At 38.2% G+C, this 12,973-nt stretch overlaps 2 protein-coding genes and 1 long non-coding RNA gene across 3 annotated transcripts; 1 reads left to right on the top strand and 2 right to left on the bottom strand.

Annotated features, from left to right (window-relative positions):
* Nucleotides 1–2,428: 2,428 nt before the first annotated feature.
* Nucleotides 2,429–3,244, top strand: LOC149020278 (uncharacterized). The gene is made up of 3 exons (XR_016172180.1): nucleotides 2,429–2,654; nucleotides 2,760–2,815; nucleotides 2,967–3,244. It is a non-coding gene; the product is annotated as an uncharacterized LOC149020278 (long non-coding RNA).
* A 115-nt stretch (nucleotides 3,245–3,359) lies between these two features.
* LOC149020277 (HNH endonuclease) lies at nucleotides 3,360–7,498 on the bottom strand. Its single transcript, XM_089148384.1, has 4 exons — nucleotides 6,960–7,498; nucleotides 5,452–5,490; nucleotides 4,304–4,388; nucleotides 3,360–4,161 (listed from the first exon to the last, which is right to left on the bottom strand). Exons 1-4 carry the CDS (start codon nucleotides 7,365–7,367, stop codon nucleotides 4,079–4,081), a joined length of 615 nt encoding a protein of 204 aa, XP_089004510.1. The 5' UTR covers nucleotides 7,368–7,498; the 3' UTR covers nucleotides 3,360–4,078.
* Nucleotides 7,499–9,561: 2,063 nt separating this feature from the next.
* LOC149020276 (uncharacterized) lies at nucleotides 9,562–11,430 on the bottom strand. The gene is made up of 3 exons (XM_089146825.1): nucleotides 10,814–11,430; nucleotides 10,140–10,664; nucleotides 9,562–9,797 (listed from the first exon to the last, which is right to left on the bottom strand). The coding sequence occupies exons 1-3, from the start codon at nucleotides 11,319–11,321 to the stop codon at nucleotides 9,562–9,564; spliced, it is 1,269 nt and encodes a 422-aa protein (XP_089002951.1). The 5' UTR covers nucleotides 11,322–11,430.
* Nucleotides 11,431–12,973: the final 1,543 nt, after the last annotated feature.

Raw genomic sequence — 12,973 nt, 5'->3', positions numbered from 1 at the left:
AATAAAAAATAAAAAATTGTCAAACGAAAAAAAATGCCTTCACTTTTCCATACCTCCACTCTTCAGAAAAGTTAAAAGAAAAGATGGTTCTTACCAAAGAAAAAGATGGTTTGGACTTTTCTTTTTTAGGATTTGAAATTCGTTTGGATCATGATGGTTTTGACGTTTGGGTGTTTCTAGTCATCTAGTGCAATGAACTTGAATGTTGCGCATTTAATGAGTAGCATGTGCTACCAACGTTGAGATCAAATCTCGACTGCCCACTTCAAAGGTGTTGAAAATCGAAATGAACGGTCAAGGTCAAAATCTCAAATTTCGACCGTCGGCAATACAGTATTGTGCATTTAATGTATAGCACTGAAGTTCAACCCGTTTCTAGAGGCATGTCCAGTATAAAGAAGAAGAAAAATCAATTAAATAAAAAAAATGACATTGCGAGATAAGGCATGGAAAAGGAAAATTTTCACTTTATCAGGCATATTTCTACTCTATATTGAGAAAATCCACTACTTATATGATGACATTTAGAGTTTTGTAATTAGCAAATTTTTTTTATTGGTGGAATAAGATTGCACTATGGACTCAAACCCAACAATGGAATCTATATGATAAAAGGTGCAGAAGTTAAGTAATGGTAATGAACCAAACCACCAAAAAGTCATCCTAAAAGGCTCCACCAAGCAAAATCTTCAACACATCCCTTACTTCTGGAATTTCTTTTTCACTTTGTCATGTTCAATGGATAAGTATGTTCTCCAGAAGTTAGTATATAATATTATCCCTCACTTTCTCTACCACACAATGATTGAAAGATACATATACTTCAAATGATGATCGATGATACATGGACTTGGACTGACGCGTTTAATTTTTCTACGTGTACATGATTGGTGCTAGAATTTGCTAAGATCAGTTTGCACGGGTCATGACAAGAATGTAAAAATCTACCAATGGTGGGTTAGTAAAATGGTTAACGGCCCAACCTTCCATGGGGAGGTCTTGGGTTCGCACTATTCGGAGGCATTAATATTCTCATTCTCATCCCGGTATATAAGAAGCTCTTAATCCAAAAAAAAAAAAAAAACTTCTAATATATTGCATAGTAAGGCTTTGAAAATTGATGAAAACAAAATCAAGTGGTTGACTCAATTTGCAAAGACCACTCCTATCAACAAGAAGTCAAAGAGTTGTTGACTGTCCTTGAGGTATATATAAATAATTACCCCCCTTAACATAAACCTCCTTTACCTAGAAATCAAATTGGATCATGGGCCCAGCCCTAATGGCTCTCTGTAACTTGCAAATAAGGGCCATATGTGGTGGGTTAAGCCCATTCAAATTGGATCATAAGCCCAAGTCAGGGATTTTCCCTTTTTGATGAATTATTAATTTTGACTTCATTTTTTTTTTTTTGGGTTGTCAACCCCGGTTCCAAGGCTTTGCTCTGACTAATTCGGTGTTTGACCCGGGTCGCACACCTGGCTGTGGTGGGTGAGTCTCCTAACGGGGATTTTTTGCATCCACAAGGTTTCGATATTGGAACATTGCTTAAGCGGACCAAGCTGCTTACTACTTGGACCAACCCCATTGAATTTTGACTTCATTTTAATATTTCATTATCAGTACTGGCTATACCGCACATGCAGAGCAAGTGTGCAAGTGATGATCCAATCTTTCTTTTTCTGTACCCAAAACCTGCAATTTCCACATCTTGTGATCTTTCCACTGAAGGGCTATCCGTACCCAGTTGAATGCTTGACATATTTATATATTTATATGAGTTGAGTTAGAAAACCGAGGTTTCTCTATTCTTGTTTTTATTACATAGAGGTTAGTGTGTGGAAGTAGATCAATTCATATAATGGGGATTCCATCGCGTTCTTATATTACATTATAGTTGACAGCTTCCTTTCTTATTTTATAAAGTTTTGACTAACTGAGATTAAACACTGAGGAATCAGATCCAACAAAACCTGGAGTAGTTTATTCAACTGTAGTAGAAATAAAGAAACAAATCTGTCCAATGGATCTATTTACCTCTTTTCTTGGGTTAAACACTCGTTTCCTCCAACCGATTTGGTTTTTTTTTTCAATTCTACAATACCATAGCTTAGTTTTATAAAAAGAATAAACATGAATCAACTAAATAATGGAGTTGACAAGATAAATGGTAATATGCTTACAGCTTTACACTGGAATCCAGGTAGAAAGTGTAAGGTCCAAAGCTTAGAGTGAAAACTTCAAGTGGGTTAATATGTTAGAAGTATGAATTGGATTCAGGCAAAAAGAAAAATCACAGGAATCGAAAATATATACACAGTATCTCAAGTTATAACTTCGAAGAGCTGACTTAATTGATAAGAATATGGTATATGAGAACTGGGATTTCACCACAGGCATTTAATCAAACAGATGATAGCCATTAGAAATAGTCCATTTTGGATTCAGATTGTTTATATTAGTTAAGGAAGACAGAGTATCCAATCTAATTAAGAATTCACGATATCGTGTCTTCTCCACGAGCTCTCGCATAAATATGTAATAGAACCCTGAGAGAACAGATCCGAAGCAAAAGGAAATGATGGGTCGCTTCTACTACTGTCACACTCGTGTGCTTGTCATCATGGCTTTTCTGGCTCTCTTAATCTCTCAAGGTTTTCAGTTAGTTTCATTTCATGTCTACTGGGGTTTGTTGCTTCTTGTTGCACAATTTTATACCTATTACTTTCCTGTAACATGTTAGTTGTTACAATTTGCAGGATCTGGAAGAAAAATAGGGTCTTTGGAAACAGAAACTAATTTTCTACACCACCAGGTGGGTTTTTTGTTTTGTACTCTCTTCCTCTTTCATTTCTTTCCCAGTCTGTGAAGGGAAAACCATAGTTTTTTTTTTGCAGTAGTTCTAACGTACAAATATCTGAACTTGTGTATCTTAAAAGTTCTTCATGGTTTTATATCAATTTCAGGGAAGGATGATGATAGAACTGATGGACTATCCTGGTCCAACGGCAAACAGGAACCCAAAAAATGGATTTCTAACTGACCCTCCATCCTCTGCTCCTCCAGAAGGTTATGATTAATTAGCAGCAGAAGTAAAACTTCCCATGAATGTAACTTGTAATAATTAACTGTTAGGGAATATATTGTTCTAATTTCTGCTTTGACCCTGGATATGATTTTTATTTCATTTCTTTTCCCTTCGGGTGTATGATGTTAATCATATTATGGTGACTTTAATCCTGGCATGGCTCAGGATCTTTCTTGTTTTAATTCATAACTGGAGATTAGAATTTGAAGCGAAGCAGACTCCTAGGGTTTAAATTTTCTAAGGTTTTCTGGGTGCAGAAGTGGTGATCAAACTTCCAGCAAAACAACTTAATGGGGCGATCAGTTTCTGATTTACCCATTTAAGTTTTGAAATCTTCGTCACATCTTCCTGATTTGCACTCCATTCTGTAAGCTGCAGAGGATTATGGACTCCTTACATCAAATGAGAACTAAAATCCAGAACTTCCCACAAGAAGTACTAACGTGAAACAGTTAAAAATCCGAATTGAGACATAAAATCAGCTGAAGCTAACTAATTGTTACTTGAAGGTTCAAAACTTCCCATTGGAGACAAGTTCATCCATCATCGGTCACAGTTGTTTCCCTAACAAGTTGAAGGTCCAATTTCACCCGTCCAATTGCTAATAATGTAACCGTGAAGTCTATTTGTTTGCACTCAGAATATCTTGAAGAACTAGAAGGCATGAAACTTTACATGATGGATTCCATCTAGATGCTCTCGCATACATTTATGTACCCTTGGGTTCAGGTATATACAGCAGCAGTCATGGTTTACAGAATTGGTTATGCCAATCCAGATTGGAATTAGGCATGCCCCAATACCGAATGCCAATATCTGACTGATACAGTAACACAGAATAAACTTGAACCCTAGATTAATAAACTCCATCCCAATTGCCTCTCCTTAATCTAATGAAAACTGACCCCGTTCACCAAATTGCTTAACAAATTAGGATCTGAAATCTTGGATACAAAAATGACTGAGCACAAAGATGCTGTCTCTCTTTGGTCATTGGATGCTACAACCTCCAGAGTCTTGACCACGACGAACATTGCCATATGCAGATAGTTCAAGAAGATCCATGTCCCGACCTGCATTCCAAAACCAAATCGCAATGATCAATGTTGAACTAAGATTAATGGGTTCATGGAATTCTTTTCTAGTAACAATGTTTTAAATCATTTGAAATGGGAAAATTTTCTTTGATTTTGAGTGTTCTGAGAGTTTCAGTACCTGATACACGACAGTAAGAGCTCTTTTGTATGAGATCAGCTCTAGATATCTCAGTTTTATTCCCCTTGGAACGGTTAACTGAAGCCTGTCAACAAGTATTGTTTTGTAAAGGCAGTTTGTATATTGCAACATGCATCCGGTTGAAGACAACAAAAAGAAGATAGAAGAACTAATATTATGAAATAGAAAAAGCTTAATAGCATCTCACACCTGGAACAGCTACGAAGTTGCCATGGAGAATAAGTCTGGCATTTACTCAATAGTAAGTAGCTTTATGGTCTAATTTGTTAGAATGATATGATGAACACACACAAAGCAATCAAAGCTATCCCATGCAAGGATCTCAACTCAGAAATCTCCTGACAGACTTATAGATGGTTCAATCCCAGAAATTAATTGCAATCAGTGCAAAATAATGAAGAGAGATGTGTGGATCAATTGGTAGGATTATCTGCTGGAACTACGTTTGGAGGAGCCAAAACACCGTTTGTTATGCTCACATTGAATCATTCAATGTCTATGGCAGAGGCAGCATTCAATACCTCAACAGATGTTAACTGGCTAGCAGAACAGTGTATTAAAAAACAATTGTCCTGCTGCAAGTTATTATTTAGTAGTATAAAATTGATTGTATGTATGTATTGGTTTATAAAAGCATAATGGAAGCCATTAGGCAAATATGCAGCAGCATTTGCACAAATGGAGGGTTCCTATTACTGAGATCTTTTACCTCATCCAACAAATGAAAAGAAAAGAGATGTTCAAGCTCAATTAAAAATGCCATGAAATAAAGTAGCCACTCGATACAAGTTTGAGAAGAAAAGCAGCTACATTTTACAGTTAGAACACTACTATGTCATGTTCAAATTAAAATCCAATAAATCATCCCTCATAATGTGAGAACCAAACCTCATGCAGCAAGAAAGAAGAAAAGTGAAATGTTTATGAAGAAACTGAGATAAAAATTCAATACGGTAATATCAAATTAACCACTGAATGTTGTAGCTAGCAACTTAAATGGAACTCCACTATAACCAAATTAAGAGAATCAAAAAGAGGACAACATAATAACATTGTCGTTTAGTCAATAAATAATTAAATTTCATTAGAAAATTCCCACATGCTACAGGTTAAGGTTTCATATAAACCTGTAAAACCTGGCAATTCTCCAAAGTGCTCTTGCCCCCCTGAAATGAGAAAATCAAAGAAATACCCACAATAAGCAATTCAGAGTCTCAGACAATGGCTTAAAATTATCAAGATTACAGCACCCAATCTGAGGAAAGCAAATGGAAGGTTAGTAAGCAACTATGAATTATGCAAGCCAATTAGACTTCATATTGTTCAATAAAAGAAAAACACACTAGAAGTAGACTTAGTAGCTTCTTACCGTATCATACATAGGAAAATAAAACACATAAGCAAGAAAAAGCAGAGGCAATAGTGTGTACACAGTCTAGCTATGGGACATATGACGAGGCAGAGAACACTTGTCTTAACATCAACACATCAGAAGTAGAGAGAGAGTGAAGTATCTGATCCCAAAGTTAATACACATTAATACATTACAAGTTACAATACAACATAAATAATTATGAACGGAATACAGATGGTGTGTCTGCATACCAAACTTTTGGTCTTCTTAATGAAATGGTTATGCTTTAACAACTTAAGAAAATTATAAATCAATCAGCCACTAACATTCACAAGATTCCTGTTGCTGGTTTTATTGGACAACCCAAAGGATGGTGGGATAAGTATTTTCCAATCAGAAACCTTTCGTATCCTTCTCTCCTTATTCTCAATTCTTCTTGTAATAACTTCCAGGGTGTCTCACAGCTGAACTCATAGTCAAACAAAGGAGTTATTTCAACCTTTCAGTTGAGGGAATTCAGAAATACATTTTCTTTCAAAGTTTAATTTTCATTTACCATGATATATATCTTGCTTAACCAGAATACCCTGTTTGTCAAAACCAAGTGGATTTGAACACTAGCTTTGCTCTTCTTTCCTTTGGAAGGCAGAACAACACAATGGCTATGTCAAGTGGATCATACTAACTTCATATAAACCCTTTTAATTTCTAAGACGTTTTTACTTTACTCAGCATGGTTTTTTTTTTGTTTCTTATATTTTCTATTACAATCTTCTTTATTCATCAGTTGTATTTCATCCTGAGAGCATATGGCATCAGATCTATCTAATCTTGAACAGCTTGAACTCTTAAATAGAAAGGAAAATCTTTGAATAGCATACCCAAATCGTAAAGGAAGTCAGCTGAACACAGCTTATCCCCTTGTTGATTTCTAACTCTGCTATAACAAAGGAACTATCACATAGTATTCTTCAAACATAATTTATCGCAATTGAGTTCTCTTGTTTTGTGCCAGACTACCCACTGCAGCACTAGAAATTGACAAGTCAAATTCATTCTTCCAATTAAAATGCAACTAGAAAGAGTAACACAGCGAACAAATCATGTCTTTTCATGAAGTAAGCATAAATTATATACCCATTTCACAAGAAATCTCACAAAGTCCAACAACATAAACTACTTAACTATGAGATGAACGAAACTCAGCCAATCGATTCTGGTAAAAAACAAACTAACCCACTTCCCAGAGTTCTCAGAAAAGATATAAACAGAAACATATACCTTCGAATACGGAACAATGTGATCATAATCGTGGCAGAGACAACCAGGGCATCCCACTAGCTTCCGAAAGACGGTATTGCCAAGCGAATCGCGCCTCCAACGATCGGGGTCTCGGCCTTTGATCTTCTCTGCCTTCTCCCAGCACTGCAACTTGATATTGTAAGGAAAGCTTCTTGGGTTGGGATTAGGGTTACTATTGTCATCGGGTGAGATTCGAAGACCTGCGAACCCATAAATGTCTTCGGCCGCCAAATCAGTGTCGACAAGGGATGCTTTAGGGGAACGAGAAGCCCTGGAATATCGAGGAGACCCACCAGGTGAGCTTGGCTCGAACCCAGACGAATCTACAGTCAGGTCCCTCCTGGGAGATGAGGCGTTTCTCCTACTCCCTCCCTTTCTGGGCCTCATCTCACTTACGTTACGGTTAAGACACTTAGACGTTTGGCTTTTTACTCCTCTTATCCGTTCCAATGGAAACCTTTCTGCCTCCCTGCAAGGCTGCAATCACATACCCTTGTAGATAATTCTTCATGCAGAAAGATCACAGAAAATATTTTGATATATAATTTTGGGTGAAGGTGAAATTTTGGATTTTTTAAGGGTACAAATTTTTTTATAACCAGGTCGTTAGATATGAATTTGCACTGATATTTTTTTTTGTTGTAAAATTTGCACTGATATTCAAGGACAGAAAGACTTCTATAATCTAATAATATCTAGACACCTTTTGAAAAGAGATATGATTTTGAAAAAAGTAGTATATGAAGTTAATAAGCAAACAATGAATATGTGGGTATTTGAAAACGAATATCTAGGTTTCTATTATCGCTAAAATTATGTCTTGCCCAGTTGAAATTAACACTGTCAAGACGTCATACATGAAATGAGCACAAACCTTTACCTTAAATTAAAAAAACTGAAATTATTAATATATATCCTTTCTCATACAATATATTATCCTTCCCCATAATTCATCCTGACTATTCATTTTTACCACTGCTATCTTTCACGGACCAATATCAGGTCCACTGCTACCTTTCATGGACCAATACAATCAACTGTCTGATGTGATACTGGGACACATGGCACACATCTGCAAAGAAATGAATGGTCCATTTCTCACAAGCAAATGGACCTGATAAATTTCCTATCTTTCACTACCATCACGGATAGGCAATGGACGACCCATACAGCCATTGAAGGCCACCTTCCTCCAACAATCTTGCTTGGGTTGTGGCAAGGACAAAATAACAGTAACATAAGATGGGCGGGGCCGATTTTTATTCTTGTTCTTTTTGTCTAAAGTTTAATGTAGAATACTCGGTAATTTGTAACAAGTCAGGTGAGTCAAGGGACTATTAGATAGAAGTCACGGGTAGAGTATTATACTATCCTGCATCCTTTCACCATACATTTTAAAGATGACCAACTTCTGAACACTAACAAGGTGGATCAAAGGAACCCAACTTGATAAACAACTACACTAGCTGTAACACTCACAGGAAGTTCTATTTGCCAATGGATAGATATCTCTTGTGTGACTCTAGATCATGATACGTGGCATTTTTGAGATCCAATGATTGTGATCTCGCATCCTAGGATGTCTGGATGAACGCCTTGCCCAGACACAAAGGATTTGCTTGGCCAAAACCCATGATATGACTTTGAAAATCAACCGAAGGTCCAAAACTATCAAAATGTAGTAAAAGAGGTGAATGGGGGTGAAAAACAAACAGTACGCAAGACAAAAGAAATGTTTATAATCGGGTGAATTCTCCAATCTATGATGATTTCTCTCGTCCATGAATTATGTCCTGAATAGATCCATTTATGTTATGGTGCCTGCTCTCCAGGACTAATTTATTTCTTCCAGTACATGTAGGACCAAACCAACTGCAGTAACATTTGATGGTCAAATCGTTCTCTTCCCACTGTGCACCAAAATTTCTTACTTCTGGAGTGTCTGAGAGTTATGTGAACATTGTAATAATACAAAACAACATTCCTCACCCTTTCTACTGCACACATAGATTGGGAATTGCAGATTTCATGTGGATGTGCTGAGAAGCAATGAAATGATTTATTTCCAGGGGATAATAGGGAAAAGATGTTTAGACAGTTTTGAATGCATGAGAGGAGGCTGTGAAGTGTTTGAGTTTAGTCCTCTGAGAAGAAGATCTATTATTTGAAGTACCATTTGTAGCGCTGATTTACAGCTGCAGTTACCCACCTTGCTTCTTGCTTCTTCCATTTTGTAGGGCAAACCCTAGCCCAGTGACCCATCTCATAGAAGAGTAGAAGGAAATATTGCAGTAATGGTACTGGTACTCAAATTAATTAATTTTTTTTTTCTTTTTCATTTGTTTGTTCAACGAAGTGGACTCAGAAATCACGATAGGGGATAGTGGGTCACAAGGGGGTGATAGCTAGAGAAACATTTATGATCATCTCACTGCCTGCCACCAAAACTGCAACAGCTAACATCTCTTCCCATTTACATTTCTGGGTAGTGACAGCTCAGTTTCACTTGATACACTATCAGTTTGAAACTTCTCCGCATTTTTAGCTTGAGAAACTACTCTCCACTCTCCAGACCTTCCCTTTAAGTGGCTCCAACCCCAAGAAAATCTATGAATGATGGTGCATTGTTCTCGGCGACGGTTTCTGATAATGCTTCAGCAGCTGAAACTTGGACTGCTGATGTGGTAGAACCTGTGAAACAATGTAGCTGATGATAGCTTGAATTTTGCCTTGCCATCATCGGTGGAAAATGGGTATAGAAAGAACCATTGCTGCAATTAGATTCGTCGCTTGGCATATCCCAGGACCTGTTAGGACCTGCAAAACACCCAATCATACCTTACGTAGGGATAGAACAAGTAGCTTAGAAGATTTGGGGCCCTTAATTGGTCCCATAAACGGGAAAAGGAACAGTTTTCCTCGGATAAATCATTGCTTTGGAGCCCCAGCTTCTTATATTAGTTAAAGGTAAAGCTCAAACACGAATGCGGTGGAAGACAGTATCTTTATTATGATCAAACTGGTTAAAACTTGTCCCACCAGGGGAGGGGAAAAAAAAAGAATAGAAACAATCAGAACAGAACAGCTAGCACGGAAACCCAAATGCACAGAAAACTAACAAACTATAGAAAAGGCTGGGAGGGATTAAAAAGGACATACCGGAGAAGAAATCAAAAGGAACTTGCTCTGGTTCTGCGGAAAACCCACTATGAGGATGACTGTTGCTACTGGAAGAACCATGATGAAACACATTCCTGCCGATTGAAAATGAATCTTCTCCACCACTAGTCGGATCACTACCACCAATGAGAACTGTGAGTGGGAAGGTATGAGAGGGGTTGGTAAAACTACCATTGCAGAGATTGAGACAGTTGGAGTCTGATCTTGTGGCTGCATCTGCACAGTGAAAGCTAGCACCTTCTTCTAACCTTCTGTGAACAGTTTGGCTCAGCTTTCTCCTCCTATAAGCACTGGACTGCTCTCTGTATTTCCTGGCCATTATAACATGCCAATGGTTCTTGACTGCATTATCAGTCCTCCCAGGAAAAAGCCTAGCTATCATGGCCCATTTGTTTCCGTACAATCTATGAGCAGCCATTAGTCTCTCCTCTTCCTCTTCACTGAAGGATCTTCTGTTGATCCTTGGGTCCAACTGGTTGAACCATCTCAATCTACAACTCTTTCCTACAATGGCCCCAAGAGAGGGAAGAAAAAACAACAACAGTTTCTCAGTTTTCTTCAAATAAAACTTAAAGACGGAAAAGCATGCGAGTTAGTTCATTTGGGTCAAGAACAGTAGTTTCATGTCCTAATTTCCCTCTTTTGTTTCTTACCTGACCTTCCTTCCAACTTCTCCGCGATTAAGTTCCAGTTCTGAGGGCCATAAAGAGCAACAAGTTCCTTGAGTTTGGTGTCTTCCGCAGGCCTCCAATGCCCTCTGGCACATATCCTTGACTGCCCACTGTCTATTTCCTTCCCATTCATTGAATTCCCATTTGGGTTCTCCTGATTCAAATTGTTGCAGCTGTCTTCCATGGCGGCATTGTTTTCTACAAACCCATCAGTGGAATCTGAGTCCTTACAGTGGCAACTATCTCTTGAAGAAGAACCAGCCGGAAGTACTCCACACTTGGGGCTGAGAGAAAGAGAGCCTATATCAGCAAACACCCCCATTGAAGTAGAAGAGGAAGAAGCGGAGGAATAATTGTTAAGCCAATTCCATAAGTTGTCTGGTGCATAAAAATTTGGGGTAAACTCTCCGCTAATGCCTTCTTTTCTTTTGTTACAGCTGTTTCTGTTGCTGCTGCTGCTGCCGCAGAACTGTTGCAAGGTCACGTTCATGGCAAAGTGAGAAAGAAACAAATTTGAAGAGGAGACGAGAAGGGAAGATTGACAGACCCTCGGATGGAAGATGAAAATGGGAAAAGGGAGTTCCCAAGGAGGGCAAAAGCTTGAAACAGCAAAAGTGTTTTAACAGAAACCCACACGTCTTCTCCCCCTCTTAAGAATGAGAGTTCAGTGTGAATCACCACTCTGACTGACCTGACCCTTTGTCTTTAACTATTCTCTTTCTTTTCTAACAAAATCCATGTCACTAACTCGTGTGAGCTACCCCATTTCACTTTGTGAGAGAAAACTCTTCCTCTCTCACTCCAATGGTGTCACCATGTCTCTAAGGCTGTCTCTCTCCACCTTGACAGAAAAGCACCACTGTGGTCTCTGCTAGTGCTAGCTTATAAGGGCCTGCACAGGCCAAGACACTCTTCTTTTCAGGATCGAATATGAGAGCTTGACACAACAGCTCATGCCAAGGCTAGTAAATACGCTAACCATATAACACAACTCTCCATCCACATCAGCCATTCAAACTTGAGGGGGCTAACCTGGATTTCAGGTAGCCACCTGAAGGAGACCCAGTAACAAAACCCCTCAAGAGTGACATTTATCATATATTCTTCTTCCTGACTTAATAATAAACTGTCCAGATGAACATTTAATATCAGGTCAATTCAGAACCCCACCAAATTTTCCATCTTCCTATTTACTTTGTCCTATATTTACTCTGCAGATGGTGCCAAATTCTACCTATACCTTGTTCACTTTCATTTTCCTTCCAGTTGCCCAAGTTCCAACTCTGTATTTATTATTATACCAAAAAAGAAGAAGAAAACTCTGTATTTATTATTGCTTTTTATTGGTTTCCTGAAACTCAAGTCCACCACCAAAATCCTGCCACCATATTTCCACGTTTTCCTTTGTTCTCAATGGATTTTGCTCTCCTGTTTCCTAGATCATGATTGTCTATTATTCAATGCCTCTACCAAAATCAAAGCAGCAATGAACATCTGTGTACGTGACAGTGTACATAGAACTCGGAATTGCATGAAGTCAGGTAAGGATGTCTCTGGCCTGTATATATTACCAACAACAACAACCCACTCTTCCTTTTCTCTTCTTCTCTCGCTCCCTACCCCCTGGAAATATTGGCGTTTCTTTTGGTGAAAGAAAAAAAGGGCTCTTTGACTGTAAATTATGTAGCTGTCTTCTTATTGAGTAATTTCACCGAGCACTTTGCAGTTCTCCAAAATTTTCATTTTTTTTGGGAGCTAAAAGAAATTCAAAGTTTCACCAACCGGTAACCCAATGCCAGACGTTTGAATTTAATGACGTTACTGTCCTACAGGAATGTACATTATTGCTACAAAGAGCAGAGCAACACTGTAGTCAAGAACTTTGAAATGTGCTACTTGTGGAAAACAACCTAACTAAAAGTCCAAAAAGGTGGAAAACCATTACAGGGAATCCAAAATCAGGGTTGGACCTATTCTAGCTATATCAAAGCTTCTCTGTAGTTATGACCTTCCCTTAGACCAAAGGTCCAAAGCAGGAACCCCACATATGGCATGCTGTGATGTGATTAGTACAGTCTCCAAAACATAGCCATCCTCCCAAGAGGATGGATGCATGCAGGTGCATTTTTGGACTGATATTTA

Source organism: Hakea prostrata, chromosome 3 (genome assembly GCF_041222555.1).
Source record: "Hakea prostrata isolate BN-2017 chromosome 3, UWA_Hpros_2, whole genome shotgun sequence".
Taxonomy (NCBI): domain Eukaryota; kingdom Viridiplantae; phylum Streptophyta; class Magnoliopsida; order Proteales; family Proteaceae; genus Hakea; species Hakea prostrata.
Note: the sequence above shows the minus strand (reverse complement) of the source record. Positions and strands in the feature narration are given on the sequence as shown.